The sequence below is a fragment of the Simochromis diagramma genome, unplaced genomic scaffold (genome assembly GCF_900408965.1).
Source record: "Simochromis diagramma unplaced genomic scaffold, fSimDia1.1 OVJJ01000603.1, whole genome shotgun sequence".
Classification (NCBI taxonomy): domain Eukaryota; kingdom Metazoa; phylum Chordata; class Actinopteri; order Cichliformes; family Cichlidae; genus Simochromis; species Simochromis diagramma.
Genome location: NW_024387414.1, coordinates 10682196 through 10701365, shown reverse-complemented (window position 1 = coordinate 10701365; position 19170 = coordinate 10682196). Strand labels below are relative to the sequence as shown.

Below are 19170 nucleotides of genomic sequence, written 5' to 3'. Positions count from 1 at the left end.
AGATCGTTTTCCTCCAGTGTCGGTTCCTGCAGTGAAACAGCACCCCCACCTGGAGAGCTGAAATCATTTTAGTGTTTAGGCGAACAACTATCTCAAGCTTCACGCTTAGGTTTAGAAAGGAAAGTGTCCCGAATGGTGGTGTTACACCACGCGGAGTTTGGTAAAGCTGGATTTCTACATTATGAAGGAATTCCCTCTTGTCTTTTTTTCTTTTCTTAAACAGCGTACAATTATATATATATATTTTTTTTCAAACATCGCCACTGCTGATGTGATTAGAGGTGTGACCTGATTAGACGTTTCCAGTTCACAATTAATGTCTGCAAGTTGCTTTAGGACAACTGTAAATACTGAGGACGGTGGTTAACGCCACTTCTGTTTTAGCAGCGTGTTCAGCACCATGGACAGAGAGCCAAACAATGATTGGGTCAACAATACAACGTCAAGGATTAGAGTAATCAGGCCATTGGTCTGAATCAAAGTGACAGCAGATTGAAGCACGGTGATTGGCCGACAGACAGCATAGTTAGGATCGATTCCTGTAGTCATACAGAGCAAAACAAAGTCTTGAAATAGTTTAACAATTTACCTGTAGATTCCGTCCGATTGGATTTCATCTGTTTAAAGCGAAGGTGAAGCTTCGGTTGTAGAGCACGTTAAAGAGAGGAGCGGCTGCTCTCTGGAGGAGGTAAGCAGATTATGTTTCCTGCCGAATCCGTAATTCCTGGCTCTGCAGTTCAAATACATGTGCAGGGAATGTGTGTTGGAACATTTCATTCGATGAAATGCGGCTTGCTTGTTGATCGTCACTGGGTTTGGGGGCAGATTGCCTGATTTATGTTTCTGTGAAACCGGAAGGACTGCGTCGTTAAAGTGTTATCAGCACCACTGGGACATGACTGGGAGAGCACACACATTAAATCCCCCGGCAGAATGTCGACGGAGACGTGAATTTGTAACATTCTCCTTCCTCTAAAGTACGCTGTGTTTATGTGGCAGTGATGTAGAATCCATTCCTTCACTGTACTTCCTCCGTTGCCAGTGACATGCAGTTGAAACACATGCAAAGTGCTATACACACTATATTAATCTGAAATGTTTTCTAACTTCACAGGCTGAAGAGTCTGAAAGAGGGATTACTCGAAACAGCAAGCTTTACAGTATTTCCCAATGGCCGGTCAGTAAATAAACTGTGACGAACTGAAGTCAAAATTAAAACAGTACTCACCCGGATGTATTTAGTGTTATAACTGGTATTGAACTGTTTATTGCAGAGCCAAATTTCCCCCCACTGCCTGGATTCATTCCTCTCAAGCCGTGTTTCTACCAAGACTTTGAGGAGATCCCTGAACAGCATCGCAGCATGTGCAAGAAAATGTACCATCTGTGGATGCGTAAGTGAATAAAACTGAAGTTATATGTTATATGTTATTTTTTTTGATTGTCATGATGCAAAGCTGTCATGAAAATGCAACTCCTATACAAACTTCGGAGCTTATGTTTCAAGAGAGAAACTGTTTTTTTCTACCTTGGCTATAACAGAAAAACAGAAAAAAATAATTTTCCTGAAGGCCCCATAAAGTGTCTTATCCTCTGTGATCAGCTGATGATAACAACTATGAAACAGAAGGGCAGTGGTTTACAAGGGTCCTTTAGGTCCAAGAAGATTTTTTATGGGCTGTGGCTGTAATGTCCTGACTGGTTTATTTGTTAATGAGTCACAGCACTGACCAGATGGCCTTGGTTTGAGCAGAGCAGTAACAGTAAAATTGTGTTGAACAATCTTTGCCAGGAGCAGTTTCATCAAAGTTTACTGCACTATAAACATGCAGTACAGTGGTGTTTGCAACGTTGCTGTACTCTGAAACTTCCTGCCTGTTCATGAATTCATGTAAGAGAACTGAGGGCAGGAGGAAGGGTGCGAAAGAGCTCAAAATTGATGTATCATTGACGCAGGAGTCAGTGTCAGAATTGCTATAAGGAGCAGGGCAATACACCAATACGCAGTAAAAAGTATTAAAGGTGAAACAAGATTGTTAATACTTGCAAACAGTTTTGGTCAAATGAGGCAAGTTCAGAAGTGAATTTTGTTAGTTGGGGATTTGGCAAAAGGGCCATATTGTGATAGGGGTGAGATGAGAATCAGTAAGTGTTTTAAGTAAAGATAGGGAGGGATTCACCAGTAAAGACTGTGAATATAAACGGCTAAAAAACATAGTTTAACTGTGACATTTTTAATGGAAAACTGTAAAGAATTTATGATTTTCTTTATCATCATTGCATTATATAAGAAAACAGATTAAGAGAATCCAGACAAGTCTTTGACCACAAGGGACGAGGCTGAGAATCAGTATGGGAAGGCCTGCAGTTCAGATCTGTCACCCACTGAAAAAAAATTGGTGCACTGTGAAACAAAAAATACAATAAAGGAGACCACACATTTTTGAGGAGCTGAAATCTGACATCAGGCAAGATAGTGAAAACATGTAGCTATGAAAGCTACAAGGGTTGGTCTCCACTGCCTCTCTAACTCATTAAAGAGATTGCTGCTAAAAGAAGAGGTGATGCAACACAGTTGTAAACATGACTGTCTTGAAATGTGACGCAATAAATTTAAAAAAAGTTCTAAAATCAGTATTATAATTGCTCTGAATTTCTTTTTGCGGGGAACTTAAAAAAAAAAAAAGATAAACATAAGCAGGTTTTGAAAGTCCCAATCTGCTCAGATTTTTGCCTTCTGCCATGATGCACACACAGCTTGTTATTTTTGTGCTCGGGTGCTTTTTCTTCATTTAATTTGTGAAAATCATTCTAAGCTAACAGGAATTTTGCTGTGCTGTGCATTGGGGAAAGTGTTTTCCAAATAGCTGTCATGAGCCACCTGTGCAGTGCTTCACTTTTTTCTCTTTTTCTTGTAAAGTTCTTCAAAATTTCCCCAAAGACCAACATTTGAAACTGACATAGAGTTCTTGTTTAATTTAAAAACCAAAGCTGGAATGTGAATGCAGAGGCTGAAATGGAGCCAAGTGTTGGTAATAGAAAATGATTTCAGCAAAAAAGTTATTTGTGGCTGTCTCCTCTTTACTTTTCCAAACTGGTCCATAGTTATGCATGTTTATGTATCAGACAGGTGTTTTTTAGGGCTTTTTCTTTTGCATCAATGCTTGATTTTTTGTTGTTGTTGTTGTGTTCTTACAGTTAACAGTGCCACACTTGTTGTGAATCTTTTTGGCTGCTTTGCTTGGATGTTTGGTGGAGGTGGTGTGACAAACTTTGGCATGGCCATCATCTGGGTCCTCATGTTCACTCCTTGCTCGTATGTCTGCTGGTTCAGGCCCATCTACAAGGCCTTCAAGTAAGTCAAACATGAAGTAATACAATAATACCAAGCACTGTTTTTAACTATGTTAGTTGGAATGAAGTTGTTGTGTTATGTTTTAGATGTCATAGTATTAAGACCTTTTAAATATTATGTGTTATAGTTTCACACAAAAATAGTTCATGGTTGTTGTTGTTTTTAGCCCAAAATTAAGAGAGGTCTTTGAGATGCAGCTTTAAATGAGAGGTACAGATGTCTTTTCATATAAACAGGAATATGACATGAAATTTAACCCCTCTGGGTAAGGACCCAACTGTGACAAGGCAGCCCAAGATCCATCTATGTCACGATTCACAGGGAAAGAAAGAATTTTCCAGTTGTGGATAGCTCCCTGGGTCACTTCAACACACTATTCCATGGAAACAGTTAGCATTTGCAGTACATGAACCTTTCATAAATTGTTTATAAGATGAAAAAATGTATATATACTCTTTCATTTATGAACATGAAAATTGGACATTGTTAAATATGACAGAAAACAAACATAAAACAAACGCACTCTGAGTCTTACATAGATTAAATGCTAACTAAGCAGAATACACATCTAAAATAGTGGTCTGCTCTTGTTTTGTCTTTAAGCTAATTTGTCCTCCATTTTTGTAAAGTGCTGAGTAGCAACAGGGATAAATGTCCCTTCAGGGACAGAAGGACACTCAGAACATTCTCCAACCTTTCGCTGAAGGGTAGTGCAATTTTCATATGCTCTGCTGACATGAATATATTGTCTCATGAGCTGACACACTACATGGCAGCAGCATGTAGTTGCTGACTGGGCTGCCAAGAGAGATACTGATGTCGAGTAGGGGAAACGGTCTTTGTTTAAAACAGTAGATGATGCAACATGTAGACATACAGTATATAGCACTAAATTTAGCTTCACAGATGTAACTGCTTAATAGTGGGGGTTTTTTTTTTTCATATTCTTCACAGGAGTGACAGCTCTTTCAACTTCATGATCTTCTTCTTTGTGTTCATGGCTCAAGTTGGGATTAGTGTCATCCAAAGCATAGGCATCCCAGGATGGGGAGTATGGTAAGACTGGGCAGAAGTTTCAGGCACAACTTCACTTACTTTCAAGGTGCAGAGAAGAGTATAACGTCTGAAGAGAATAAAGCTCCAGCAACACTTCTAATATAAATTAATAACTTTATTTTTTGATTAACATGTTTTGGTTTGTTGGCTTAATGGTAACCCTAACGAAGGTTACAAGCCCAAACATGCCCGTCATACTCCAAGAGCAGATGGGACCCAAACGCAGACTTAGAATGCAGTTCGGTGAATTTATTTACAGCAGGGGTGACCAACCCGGGTCAACACACCTGAATCAAATGATTAGTTCATTACCAGGCTTCTGGAGACTTTCAAGACATGCTGAGGAGGTAATTTAGCCATTTAAATCAGCTGTGTTGGATCAAGGACACATCTACAACCTGCAAGACACCGGCCCTCGAGGCCTGGAGTTGGACACCCATGATTTACAGTGATGTGTTACAGTGTCTTTCTGTGGAACCTCCACAGATCCTATGCACAGTATCCAAGCCGATGGTCAGATAGATTTCACTGTCTTTAGACTCGATAGCAAAACAGTTCACACTCACACGCAAAAATCATCTTTGAGGAAAACAGAGAAGACTCCTTGAAAGAAGAGAAACACACAAGGACCCAGCTGATAAACTTACAGAACAGGAGTGAGTATCTACCTCTACTGAAGGAATTTTCTCAGTATTTGAAGGGGACTAAGAGGATCACACCTCTGAAAGGTAAGGTGTTGTTACCACACACACACACACACACACACAAACAAACAGAGAGCGAGAGCGCACCAAGGTGGAGAGCAAGACTGACAGAAGTACCAGGAGGACTGAAGGACTATGACAATGTCGGTCAAACAATATATTGTTTCTGGAGCGCTATCCTCTTCAGAGTCACAGAAGTAAACTATATACTTATATACTACTACTTATATATGTCATATACTGTATGTCTACTTTGTTTACATTTGACTTACAATGTTCAAATTTGGAAAGGCATATTTTTGTGTTTATTAATCTATTCAGATATTTGTTATGAAAATGAACATTATATGTTGTATAGTTAACTGTTCTGACACTAAAACAATTTTAACTTAATTCTAAAACAATAAATGGTATTACATAAATGCCACAGACATTTTTACCAGCATACGTGCATGTTTGATCAATTGCTGTGCAAATAAATCTGAACATTAAAATTGGACATTGTTTAATATGTCAAAAAACAAGCACAAAAAACAAACAAACAGTTAATCCCAACAAGTGTGTTTTAGGTGTATAAATAGTTTAAGTTCAGGTTAGTTGAGATGTATTTTTGAAGACTTTGTTGCTTTCATTAACATGACAGTGATGGACCATCAGATATGGCCCTCGTATAACTTTTATGATAGTCCTGTTATTAGATTTTGAGAGGCTGTTAAAGCAATCCTCAAAATGTCACCTTACTCAAGCTGATGATCACAAATTAATATTATGGCAGCCTCCATAAAGTTTATAAATGTCACCATGTGCAATTCCATACCCTCATGCATAAGCTATAAAACTTTTAAAATTTATACTAAAGTATTTAAAGTCTACAAAATCATTGCCATTTGACAGCCTGATGTTCAGTGGTAATATGAGTCAGTCCAATAGCAGATTCCTGTAGCGTTAAGATTCTAAAATTAAATCCTCTTTTTTTTTTCATTGCCGTAATGGTCCTTTCTATCTTTTTCAGTGGTTGGTTGGCTACTATCTCCTTTTTCAGCTATAATATTTTGATCGCACTGATCATGCTGGTCCCTACAATCATGTTCACTGCTGTGGCCTGTCTGTCCTTCATTGCACTCACCAGGGTAAGATTTTTACTGGTGCATTACTTCAAGGGAGGAAAGTAGATAGGTATTTCTTATAAAGGCTAATTCTATTAAATTGAATTTTTCAAAAATTATTTATCTGTAGCTTCAAGGCCATGTTCATTCCAGAAATTTGATTAATTTTATTCATTCCTGCAGAGCAGCACTGTTGGGTTTACCACTAAAATGAGAATCCTTTTAAGTATCTACAGCACTATACAAATGGTTTAGGTCTACAGAATTAAGGATTAGGAAATAAAGTATCTAATCTATGTCAGCATCAACTTAAGTAATTAAACCTACTTTACTTTTAGTCTATAATTGCTTCTTGATAATGACTTGTTATTCCACTTTGAATGCAGATCCATAATTTCTACCGGGGCAGTGGGGCTAGCATGACTAAAGCTCAGGAGGAATGGTCCACTGGAGCCTGGAAGAACCCTCATGTCCAAGCAGCAGCCCAGCAGGCTGCCATGGGTGCTGCAGCTGGAGCAATGCAGGAGCAGTACTCCAGCCCGCAATACAATGAAAACCAGATGTAGAATTTTCAAAACAGAAGGTCAAGGACATGAAGTCACAGCAATGCCAAAGGCTGAACAACCAGGCTGTGAAGATCTTAACGATCTCTATTGACAGGGTTGATTCTTAAAAAGCAACTCTTTCTTACACTATGCAAACAAATAGCTCTTAACATATATGGGAAGCTGGAAATTTGCCTTCCTCTATTAAAGGACATGCTAATTATTTGTAGTCTTTTACACGTGTTTCGTATGTGTTTTTACTCTTCAAATGAAAGTAGTTTTCAAGACGTAGTAGCTCCATTCTATGAGCTGGATATTAATATGTCAATCTGCATGTTTTTGTAGCAAGTTTTACAAACGAGGTCAAAAAGGATATAACCACCTTTGAAGTATTTAAATGAACGTATTATTATACTAATGTACTGTTAGAATGATGAACTATTTAGGAAGTTGCTTCATCTTTTCTTTTTTGACTTAAACCAAAGATCCAGTGTCACTTTGCAACTTTATATTAGATGATGCTACTCTGTAAAATCTAACTAAAACCTCATTAATGATTCTATGCAGTTCATCAGTGATTGCACTGTAAAATCAAAGGAAGCTGCAGTACTGAATGGTGTATAACTGTTACAGTAAGAAAGAGTATTATTACAAGCCTTCAGGTGGAAATATATTTGGAGGGCCCTCTTTGATGTCCTTGGTGCTTCTTGTTGACATGCTTATTTTCCACCAAAAAACATCAGATTTACATCACAGGTTTAAATGAGTTGTAATGGTTATTTTACTTTTAGAAAAACAAAAAGCATTAGATATCTGACATGTGTTCTGTGTTCTGATCTTCAGTTTGTCTAGAAAAGTCACTGTTTTGTATTGAATGTCAATTTAGGGTGTGCCCATTTGTAAGATGCAAATGTACCATTTGCCAGAGAATCAGCCTCTTGCTGTTTGGCAGGTTGACCACAGAGAGGCGCTGATGGTTTTAGCATGAAATAAAAAGCTCCAACACGTACCAATTACCTTCATTTATCCTTCACAGATTACAGTCTGCACTTATTGTATTGGGTTATTTTGTCATGTGCATGTTTTAGCTGTAAGATTCTTTTTTGTTGTTGTTGTTGTTACATGAATCACACACAAGCTTATATGGCCTGCTGATCAGGCCACATAAGCAGGAGTAGGATACCCCCACAAGCCCAAGAAGTGGAATATGGGATTAAAATATTATTGCTTGAAATCATTCCAGGTACAGTTGCTGGTGGATGGCATGGATTAGCAACCCTCACACTCACTCCAAATTCAATGTATTTATTTATTATTATATTTAAAGAAGGAAACAAGAGACCTTAGGAAGCTTCACTGTCAGGTATCATGATGAGCAAGCAAACACATATCCATTTCATGGCTTGTAACAAATTATGTTTCCACTGGAAATATATACTATATATACTGGTTATAGCATGGTGATACTTTACATACAAAAAGGATTTTCTTTGGCTGAAGTGAAAGACCAAAGTGCACCAAACTTTACTATATAAATGCAGGCTGTTAACTTTGTTCTAAGATTTTCCTTCCACTGATTGCAAATAGTTTTTCATATTATTATTTTGTGCTTTACTGAAGGAGGTTGCTTTGCAAAAACTCTATTTGTTTCCTGTTTGACTGTTTTCTCATATTTGCCCCATTTAATCAAGACGTTGTACTCAATCATTAAAATGTGATTTTAAATCGTTTCCAATACATTACACACAGCAAATGGTACTGCGGCCACCAGTAGCAGTTTTAGATACGGGCGACACGGGCGGTTGCCCGGGGCGGCATCGTGGTGGGGGGCGGCATCACGGGCATCGGCCAAAAAAAAAAAAAAAAGCTCCCCTGACGTCAGCCAGCGCATATTGGGAATGGCATACGCACCGATCGGTTTTCTATCGCCCATTTGCGGGGAGTAACGGCGCCCTTCGTTTGCGAGGTGCGCCTGCTGCTTGCGGCGCAGGGAGGAGAGGGCGGGGCGGCGGGGGATTCTCTGACCGGCTGGAGCAGCATCTAACCATCTCGCAAAATAAAACAAAATAAAAACAAAACAACAAACACGAAAACACCAGACATCATGATACAGATTTATAATTTGCACCGATGTTTTTTCGAAATTCTATACGCGAAAAGTGAGCGCGAGAGCCCTCGGTGCGCCTGCTTGCTGCCGAAGTCAAAGTAAACTTTATTGTCATCTCCGCTACATACAGTCCAGTATATAGAGAGACGAGACGACGAGGCTCCAGTTACAGCAGTGCAAGTAAACAAACAATATATATAAGAAGAGTAAGAAAATAAATATAGACTTTAGGACTAGGGGTAAAGGGATCAATAACAATTTAATATTTACAGTTTGATGATTTAAAGTCTCACACACAACCCGTCGAAAGGGGGGGGGGGGTCGCTGCTTCCAAATAGAGCACATTTCATTTATAATGTTGTAAATCCAAGCCCATTATGTATTTATGACTTGAATCCTGGGTTGTGTGAAATCTCAGAAATAAACCCTAGACAAAGTGAATCTGTGAACTAAGGTGTAGGTCTGTTAGGTCATGTTGTGGTGATCCTCGGGTTGAGAGATGGGTGTTCATACTGGAGTGCAAAATTAAAACCAATGGAAGATGGACAAGAAAAGTTCAAAGCCATCAGGTCCTCAGTTTAGAAAAAAGAGAAAAGAAGAGGAGGAGAAATGAGCAAAAGATGCAGGTAAGCAGATGTGTGATTGGATAATGGCAGGTCATCCTGAAACAATCAGAATCAGAATACTTTATTAATCCCTAAGGAAATTATGTGGGTTACAGTTGCTCCAAGGAGAAATGGTAAAACTAGCAACAGTAACAGACTAAACTCCAAACAATACAATATGTTACAGATTTTAGTATTAATTAGTCATTGTCAATTGTTGATTTGTCCTGTTCTCATTGCATGACGAATTATGATGGCTGTTTGGTATCCGTTTGCATACTATGCATACCCTCTCTCTCTCTTCATATGTGTGTCTGTGTACAACAGTTTTATGTTAGTGTACAGTCTTTAATATGTTTTGTGTGTCTGGGGGCGCCAGAGGGCATGTTCGCCCAGGGCGCCAACGCCAAACAGGCTAGGACCGCCACTGGCGGCCACATTTAAACACTGTTAAAATGGCAAATTAAAAAGGAACTTACTTTGCCTGTAGATGGCAGCATTGGCCCTCTGTGGTGGACCACCAGTCACACTGACTGTCCACCAGGGGCACTACATGACCTTTGTTTTTCTTTACAATTAAGTATTTATAAAGTCTGATCCAAAAACATGAAAATGGAGAATTGATATTACTTGCCTACATTGAACTTTGGATTTATTTCTGAACTTACATGCAGCAAATGCAATTTCTCCCTAGACAAACTGGTGACCATCCCAGATTCAAAATGCATTTTAAACGGATTTATCTGTGGATGTTGTTGTCCTTTATTGTTTCCCTCTTTTTCCATTTTAAGAGTGATAGAATTACTATGTGGAAAGAAATTATACAGTGATACAGAAGCCCAAAGGACCCACTGACAGCAACCACCAAACACTGTAATTGCCATACGCATGGAAATCTCTTGTGACAAGCACTGACAGCAAAGACTTGTGTCTTCAGGTAAACAGGACCGCTTGTCAACTACAGAATATAGTCAGTGATTCATAACAAATCAAGGCTGACGATATGTAGCGCTTTTGTATATTCTGCTTTGCAAATCATACTGCGTGCATCTTAGAAGTTCATTTTGCTTACAAAAAAGGAGATCTGACCTAATTGCCAACTGAATGAATAACATAAGTTTATACTGGACATTCAGTTAATGATGCTGAGTAAGAACCGCGGGGGTCAAAGTTATCCTGACTTGTAATTCTTATTGTAACAAATTTACTCCAAGATCCTGTACAGGCCGCTGCACTGGCTTGTTTGTGACATTGTGTAGCTAAAACAAAACAAACAAATAAATAATACACTGCTGCACTTTTTTGTCTTCAACTATGTTTCACTGTTTTAAACATTTCTTGGATCCTGGATTAGTGTACATAAACCTCACCATTTTAACAAACATGTGGCAACTTCCTTTATATTTGCTGAAATACGCTCACTGGCCACTCCATTAGATACAACTTGCTAGTACTAGGTTGGATCCTCTCAGGCTTCAGAAGTGCTTTGATCCATCGTGGCATAGATTCAACAAGGTGCTAGAAACATTCCTCAGAGATTATTGTCCATATTGACTTGATAGCATCACACAGTTGCTGCAGATTTGTTCCACCACATCCCAATGGTGTTCTGTTGGACTGGTACTAAGCCCAAAAAAAGTCTGCCAAGAAAATATCCCCTACACCATTACACCACCAGCAGGCTAAATCACTGATACAAGGCAGGAGGGATCCATGCTTTCATGTTGTTTACACCAAATTCAGACCCTATCATCCAATGGGGTGATAGGGTCACAGCTGAAATTGAGAGCAGGTAATGTGTTTTCCAATCTTCTATTGTCCAATTTTGGTGAGCCTGTGCTCAGTTTCGTGTTCTTAGTTGACAGGAGTGGTGTGGTCTTCAGCTGCTGTCGCCCATCTGCTTCTGCATACCGTGGTTGCAATGAGTGTAATTTCAGTTACTGTTGCCTTCCCATCAGCTTGAAGCATTCTAGCCAGTCTCCTTTTACGTCTTGTATCCTGACAACTGCTGCTCTTTGAATGTTTTTGCTTTTTTCAGAACATTTGCTGTAAACCCTAAAGATAGTTTGTGCGAACATTTCTTTAGATCACCAGTTTCTGAAATACTCAGACTAGTCAGTCTAGCACCAATCAAAATGCAACATTGAAATTCCCTTTAATTATCTTTCTTTGTCATCTGATGTTCAGTTTGAACTTCAGCAGTTTGTCGTGACCATGTCTAAATGCCTAAATGCAACGATTTGCTATCATGTGACTTACTGACCTAATAAAGTGGCCACTGAGTGCATTACCTCAGCAGGAACCACCTGTAAACACACTGATAATAGATTCATCCTTCAATTCAATGAACAGCTGATAAGAGGACGATTATGATTTATTTAAATATTCATATCTTTGAGTAATAAGTATCTGCTGAATCTGAAATGTGAATCAAACTGATAACGCTTTCTTTCAACTGAAACTGCTTTAAGTCATCTATGAAAGGCAATGCATTAGATTGCAAATGTGTTTGGGTTTCACAAGGAAAGATGTATTGTAGTTCAAACATCATAAAAGTTTAAAACCTAGTTTCGTAATTGGAAAAAGTAAAGAAAATCACAACTGAGTTAATTGCAAAACTAATACCACATTTACACACAAAGTTTATTGTTAAGCACCTCTTCCTTGTCATTAGTCATGCCAACAGTGGAGAACAGAAGGGTTGTGTGAAATGGCATAGTATGACAGTGCACAGTGGGTCTTTGTGTTTAATTTCTCAGCGATAGAGTGTCCTTTCATGCTCTTAAATACACCAATACACACACACACACACACACACACTCTCATTCACACACACTACTGACTGGACAAAGTTGTACTGGCATGGGTCTATGCAAACACATAGGCATGCATTTATGCTTGTGTTTCAGACACAGATGTGCACGTGGAATCCAAACACCCAACATTTTTTTATAACTGTTCCCTGATGTTCATAGACTTGAGCAGACGTTTGGGTAAAATGTGAATGTTCATGCAATGAAAAAGGCGTTCTCGTCTATCTGTGACCTGCAAATACAGCTCATGGCAAGAATTACACAGAAAATGTTCAAATTGAGTTTAACAAATGACCTAAAGAAAGAGTCAGTCAGCGTGTGGGAGTGAGTCGTTTAACTCTGCCCCCGTGAGTGTGCATCTGCAGCCTGCAAATTGGGCAGCTAATGATCATGCTGGCTTAAAATAGAATCAGAAATAAAACGGAGTAAATAATAATTATGCTCGTAATTATTTGAAAAATTTCCATTTGCCTCTCTGTTAAGTGGTTGCTGTTAATGATAGCCCTTAGATCTGGTGACCCAAAAGAAACCACTGGCTTTGTGCGTTGAATGATCTCTTTGCAAGATGCCATTATCACCCTAACAGCAACTAAAATCAAATGCGTTCACTGAAATCATTAAAGGTTGCTCTGACTTGAAGTAGGAATCAGCCTTTTATCTTTAATTTAAAACAAAAGCTGAAATTGAAAAGTTGAATGTGGAAATGATGATTGGGATACAGAAAGGTTGTTTATGATTTTCTAGCTTTAATCATAAAAATAGCATAGACTAAAGTAGCATCCTTTGTGTCTAATGTAAACATAACTCACACTAAAGTCTGGTCACAGCTAGGTTTTTCTTTTTTTAACATTTAGTTACCCCTCCAGTTGTTAGCCATACTAAAGGCTATAGATATTTTGTAAACGCCATACTATTCCCTAAAGCAAAGTGACAGGTTGTTCATCTTTTGAAATACAACATGGGTGTAGTCGCAGCTGGATTTTCTTCTGATAAAAAATAAAATAAACACATTTTTACCTCCCAAAAATATTGGCATCATTTAGAATAAATCCCAAACTAGATCATCTTTACATGTGCATGATGAGAAAAACCAGAGCCAGTTACTAAGGAGGGGTCACCCAGCTGTCTGGAGTGTGGCCATTTCAGTCATCTACAGCGAGGAAGTGCTGCTGCCACCAGGCTGTGAAATCACCGATCTGATGATGGGAGTCGCCCCCTTGACAATGCAGGGAACAGTGACGGTGGACGTTGGAGAATGAGTCTGGTGAAATATGAGCCTGTCATAAAGCAGAAAGGCTGAGCAGAGCGGTGCAGGGCCGTCGCTCTCCGTGGCTGACTTCATCATTGACACTCCCTGTGGAGCCAGTAGATGGGTGGGTTTTTTTGCTGGGAGATTGGGGGGACCTGATTGAGGCTGGAAGCCTATCATCCCTATGCAACATCTCCCTATTTGTTCCAAATGCTTAGGACCTTAAACCCAAATATCAAAACTTCAATTTCTGCCTTTCAAGGAAAAAAAACATAATGAAAATTTATTGCCCTGTTGTTGTAACCATGAAGTCTCCCAGGGATGCTGGAGAAACTGTCCATTTGCATACCCCTTAAAATTGATGAGTGAGGAAATTGAGGGAACTAAGTTGTAAGAAAGACTGCTTATGTTTGCAGCAGACACCAAAGACAAGCCAGATGTTTCATTGATGATGCAGGCAGTATTTAAACTGTCAGCCAGTACACTCCAGTGTGTCTTGTGCCTATGACACAAGCTTCTTCATTGTCTCATATAATGCCCAACGCTTTCAATGTGGTGTATTAACACAAGAAGTGAAATGTTTGTTAACTCAGATATATATGGTGGAGTCAGCTCTGTGTGCAGGATGAGCTATTATCAAAACAAATGAGCCAGCAACTGCAGCTGCATGTAAATCAGAGCAGTTTTTCCCTTACTATTCAAAAGTGTTGAGCCATTCACTATCTCCCAGCCAGTGGATTCTCTCCTGCCTCTATTCCTGCTTTACAAAGCCAGCCTTTCCTCATACCTTTCCCATCCAGCAATGTGTTTATCCCTACGGAAATGAAGATTTCTTCACATCTTTATTCATTTAATTAGGTTGCAAAGCAGGACTAGAGCCAGAAGATGAATTACCTGTGGCCTTGATATTTTGCCACAGAATCTCTACACAGTAGGCTCTGCAGAAATTAGACCTCAAGTCTGGAGGTGGGCTTTTTGGCAATGTCGACTCACAGACTAGCCTCTATTCTCTGTTTTCACTAAATTCAATTAACCCTGCATAAGCCTGTATTGAAGAATGGAGGTCTAAAGTCATACATTTTACCTATGTATCATTTTAAGGCAGCTGGTCAAATTAGGGTGGAGTAATCTGACTTGGTCAAGATTGGAATGTAGTGTGTAGGGCCAAGAAAGTGATTTAATAATCGTCTACAAACTGTATATTTATGTTATGCGTTGCATTCCATCGAAACTTAAACCCCCGAACATCCAGCATCCAGATTGTGATGGCCAACCACACTAAAACTAAAAGTCTGATTGAGCACAAATAGCAAATGTAATCTAAGCACAAAGCAGTCTGTGGTGATATGACTTTGATATGAACTGATGTGCACAATGGCTGTGGCCAAAATGGGATAGGTAGGTTAGGCAAATTAGTGAAGCTGTGTTGTCATCTTGTCAACACTCAGTGTCACTGTACAGTGTCACTGTAAACCTATAATTATGCACTGCATGAGCAAGATAAATGTCAGCTCAACTACACTATCTGGTTAAGAGGGAAGGAAAAGTGGAAAAAGAGGATGGAAGACTAAACAAGCAATGTGGGGTAAATGAGGAAAAATGTAACAGCAGTTTTCAGCTTTTCACTTCTACCACTTCCTGTTTGATTATATTGTGATCACCACTTAACAAAGATGCCAGTGGCTGTTGGAAAGAGATTAAAATAGTCTCCGTAGGTGATGGTCAGAAATATTTCATCACAACCTCTACAATCTGGCAGTATTCATCACAGATCCTCTGGGATTGACTCCTCTTGATGCAGTCAGTACAAATGTAATGTCCCACTTATACTCTTGCTTCACTGTTTATACCGCAAATTGAACCAATGTACACTAATGATATAAAGCCCTCATTTTGTAACGACCGACAGCTTCAAAATCCTGGAAAAGGTGTTTCCGAGTGCTTTTAATCTTACGTCCATGAATTCTAGTTCTGCAGGGGTTTTGTGTATTCAATGACGTCTGCCACTGAGAATGCTGGAAGATCTAATCAGTTCTGCTTCACTTCACTCGATCTGTTTCCTCAATTAGGTTGCAAGCTTGCAGCTGCTTTACATAGGTTTGCTGGTAAAGTAAATGTGGCTTGTTGTAAGGGGAAATATTTGTTTGGGGGGGAGGGTGTTAGCGCGCTCTCTCTATAGATCTTCTGCTTAGTGACTATCAGACATAACATTTTGCTGCTCAAAGCAGAGTATTTACATATATAATGGATTTGCTCTCATCGTGTTGCAGCTTGATCTGTGTGAGTTCTACAGAATTGCTCCCATTTTTCAGGATACCATCTTGCCACCTGATCTTTTAATCAGGTGCTAGCATGCTTGCAGAATTCATGCAGTGAACGAGAAGATATAAACAGCATCCAGCAGAAGGTAAAAGATGCCTGTTACATTAGATAATGTGTTATTAATGAAGCGCTTTTAAAATCTTTTATGCTGTTTGAATTTCCATTGGAAGGAGACTCTAGAGCAGAATATTTAATGCCACACACACTATCTTACCATGGGCACCTTGGATCAAGAAGAGCAAAATACTTCTCATCCCGTCTGGTGATAAGTATGATCTGATTTCACAATCACTGTATAATCTAACAAGCCTATCTGACCATTTTACCAACACCTCCTCCTGCTACATGGTGCTAATTGGGCCAATTTGTCCCTCCACTCGTCTCCTGTTCTAGTTTCTTAAAGCCCTGTGTGCCTTGGCACTTTGTGCACTGTGTACCTTCTATATCTCAGCGATACCATGTGTGTCAGCTGGGTTTTCTCTGATACACTCCTTGGGGTATTTTTATGTGCTCCACTCAAAATCTCACACTGTTCACTTGGGTAACATCCTGTAGCATAGTTCTGATAATCGTAATTGCATATTTGTTTATTGCAAGAAAAGGTCCTAAATCATTTATGTGAATGCAACTTAACAACTTTGACAGCCACTACAAATGCTGCTATAGGAAATGTGCTGCAATATATTCCTCTCATTAACAATAACACACAAAAAACATGAAACCAGCACTGTAAAAGAGCCTCATGGTGGATATTTTGTATTACTGCCTATACCCCACTGAGGAATATATGACTTCATCTAAGCTTCTAGAATTGCAGCTGCATTAAAATATGTAAATGCAAACACAGAGGAATACTTATGGAAAAACAGATATACAACAGAAAGAGTTCTCAACAGAAAAAACAAATTCCAGTCTTTCTGGAAAGACCTCTAACAATATAATGCATCATTTGGCTTTTCTTGCTCATTAGAAGTTATTCATAAGTTTTTCTCCAACAAAAATACACAAAACACTAACATAAACACAGTTAAAGTTGAGGTCATGCCACCACATACTGCAATATTTTCACAAAAAAGCGTAGAGCTAACATGAGGTGCCTTTGTGTGAACAGCCTGAATAAACAGCCGTACAAAGAGGAAGTCCCATCACAGAGGTCAGGGTTTTGTTAGGACAAACCCAATATGAGTGTGAGAAGTGCGTGTCAAAACAACAGGATAATGGATTCTAATTCCTCTGTGAGACAGGAAATCCGTCTACAAGGGACATCTGTGTTTTCCAAATACCGTATTTCACAAGTGAAACTCACCACACGGAGTTATCAGCCTATTACTTTAACTGCACACTGACATGTAATCTGAGACTGTAACACTATAATATTACCTTTGCAAAGATTGTCATATCTGTTATTCTGTTTCTTGTCACAAAAGAACTAATTCAGTTTTATTTTAAACCTTTAGTAAGGGGAAAAAGATTTTTTCCCACTGTCCATTAATGTTTGTAGCTTTGAATAGCAACACATGCCCTTTCTCAGTGAATAAAGTCTATCCATTTCTCATCAAGGTAGATTTTCAAATATACTTTTTTTTTTTTTTTTTAGCACAAAAGTGATTTTAAATTCATGCTGGCTTAGAAATTAGGTTATATCACAGCATTGTTGTTATGTTCCACCTACAGTATTTATTCTTTTCAGGAAAAAGACTTTGTTCTCTTTTGTGATTTCGCAGATGCTTTAGAGTCCTCTCCTGTCCTTACAATGCGTATCCTCATATTATTTTTTTTGATCTAGCCTATTTTTTTAAAACTATTTTTTAAAACTGTCTTGATTTTTTTTTTCTGTCACAGCAGTGTGATACACCTAGTAATCATCATTAGTCTATATTACCGTCCGTTCTGTCCAAGTCATTGTTACTATATTTGCTACATCACATGTTAATCTGAGTTGAAGAATTAGAGACAAAAAAATAGGTTAAAAACTTTAAATTGAAAGTTTAGTAGAGATCTAGATTATTTATTTGTCAGATGATTTGAGAGAAGAGTAAAAGAAGCCATCTATGTCCAATGTGAATAACCCTCATCGAACAAAGGTGCTGGCCTACAACAATAACTCAGCCACCTATAAGACAATCTTCAGATCCCTTCCCATGTGGTCTTAATAACTCACAGGATGGGAGGGTGGAGCAATGTCTCACAAAGGATTCACACATTGGCTCCTGACTGTAGTGACTCTTTCCTTACTTCCCACCTTGGCTCATGTGACCCTAAATGACTAGACTGCGACGAGGTAGGCCAACAACTCTCAAAGGGGTTAAATACCTGCTACTCTCTGATGAGAGGTGAAAAAAAGAAAAATGAAACTGAAGTCCAGTTGCCTTCATTTCAGACACTTAAGAATACCATGACCAAGATAACTGAGAACAGTAAAAGGATGGTGGTTCAGTGTTAAATAATGCCATCTCACACTATAAATTGGGTGTGTTAAAAGATGTTGGTTGTCTGAGGAGGAAGAAATGATGTATCACGTTTAACCATATTTAGACATGAAGGGACACCTTCGGGACTTCTTCAGTCTCAGCTGACTGCAGCTTTCCCCTACTTTATAAACAGTACATTTGCATAATGACTGAAACCAGCCCACTGAAGGAACAATGGGCTGGGAGGTCAGTTCCTTAATCTTAATTATGCAAATTCTCATGACCATTGATCAACAACCACTGACCAAAACCCACTGATCAAAGCCCACTGATCAAAGCCCACTGATCAATGGCCATGAGTACCATTCACAGAGAGTTGGGGAATGGCTGCAATCACAGCATTGTAAGATGGCAAAAGATGTATCCTTAGGCCCCCTCCTCGATTCAGAGATGGTCTTTCCCTTTTCACGTAAATGGCCTCCTTGACTCCGCGCTCAAACCAGCGTTCCTCCCTGTCCAGGATGTGTACATCCTCATCATTGAAAGAGTGTGCACTGGCCTGTAGGTGTAAATAGACTGCAGAGTTCCGGCTTGACGAGGTAGCTCTTCTGTGTTGTGCCATCCGCTTCGCCAAAGGTTGTTTGGTTTCCCCGATGTATAATCCTGGCAATCCTCCTGGCACTTGACAGCGTACACTATGTTACTCTGTTTGTGTCGGGGGACCCGATCCTTGGAGTGGACCAATTTTTGGCACAGCATGTTTTGGGGTTTTGGGCCTCAGAGACCCGGTGTTTAGAAAAAATGCGTCTCAACTGCTCCGATACTCCTGACACGTACGGGATCACTACAGGTTTTCGCTTGGGCAGCAGTTGTCCTTCTCTCCTGATAGAAATTTTG

General features: G+C 39.2%; 1 protein-coding gene across 1 annotated transcript; it reads left to right on the top strand.

The window, feature by feature from the left end:
• Window positions 1–513: 513 nt before the first annotated feature.
• Window positions 514–7854, top strand: LOC120721667 (secretory carrier-associated membrane protein 5). The gene is made up of 7 exons (XM_040012166.1): window positions 514–688; window positions 1115–1177; window positions 1275–1394; window positions 3199–3355; window positions 4310–4411; window positions 6128–6245; window positions 6608–7854. The coding sequence occupies exons 2-7, from the start codon at window positions 1171–1173 to the stop codon at window positions 6785–6787; spliced, it is 684 nt and encodes a 227-aa protein (XP_039868100.1). The 5' UTR covers window positions 514–688; window positions 1115–1170; the 3' UTR covers window positions 6788–7854.
• The last annotated feature ends 11316 nt before the right edge of the window (window positions 7855–19170 follow it).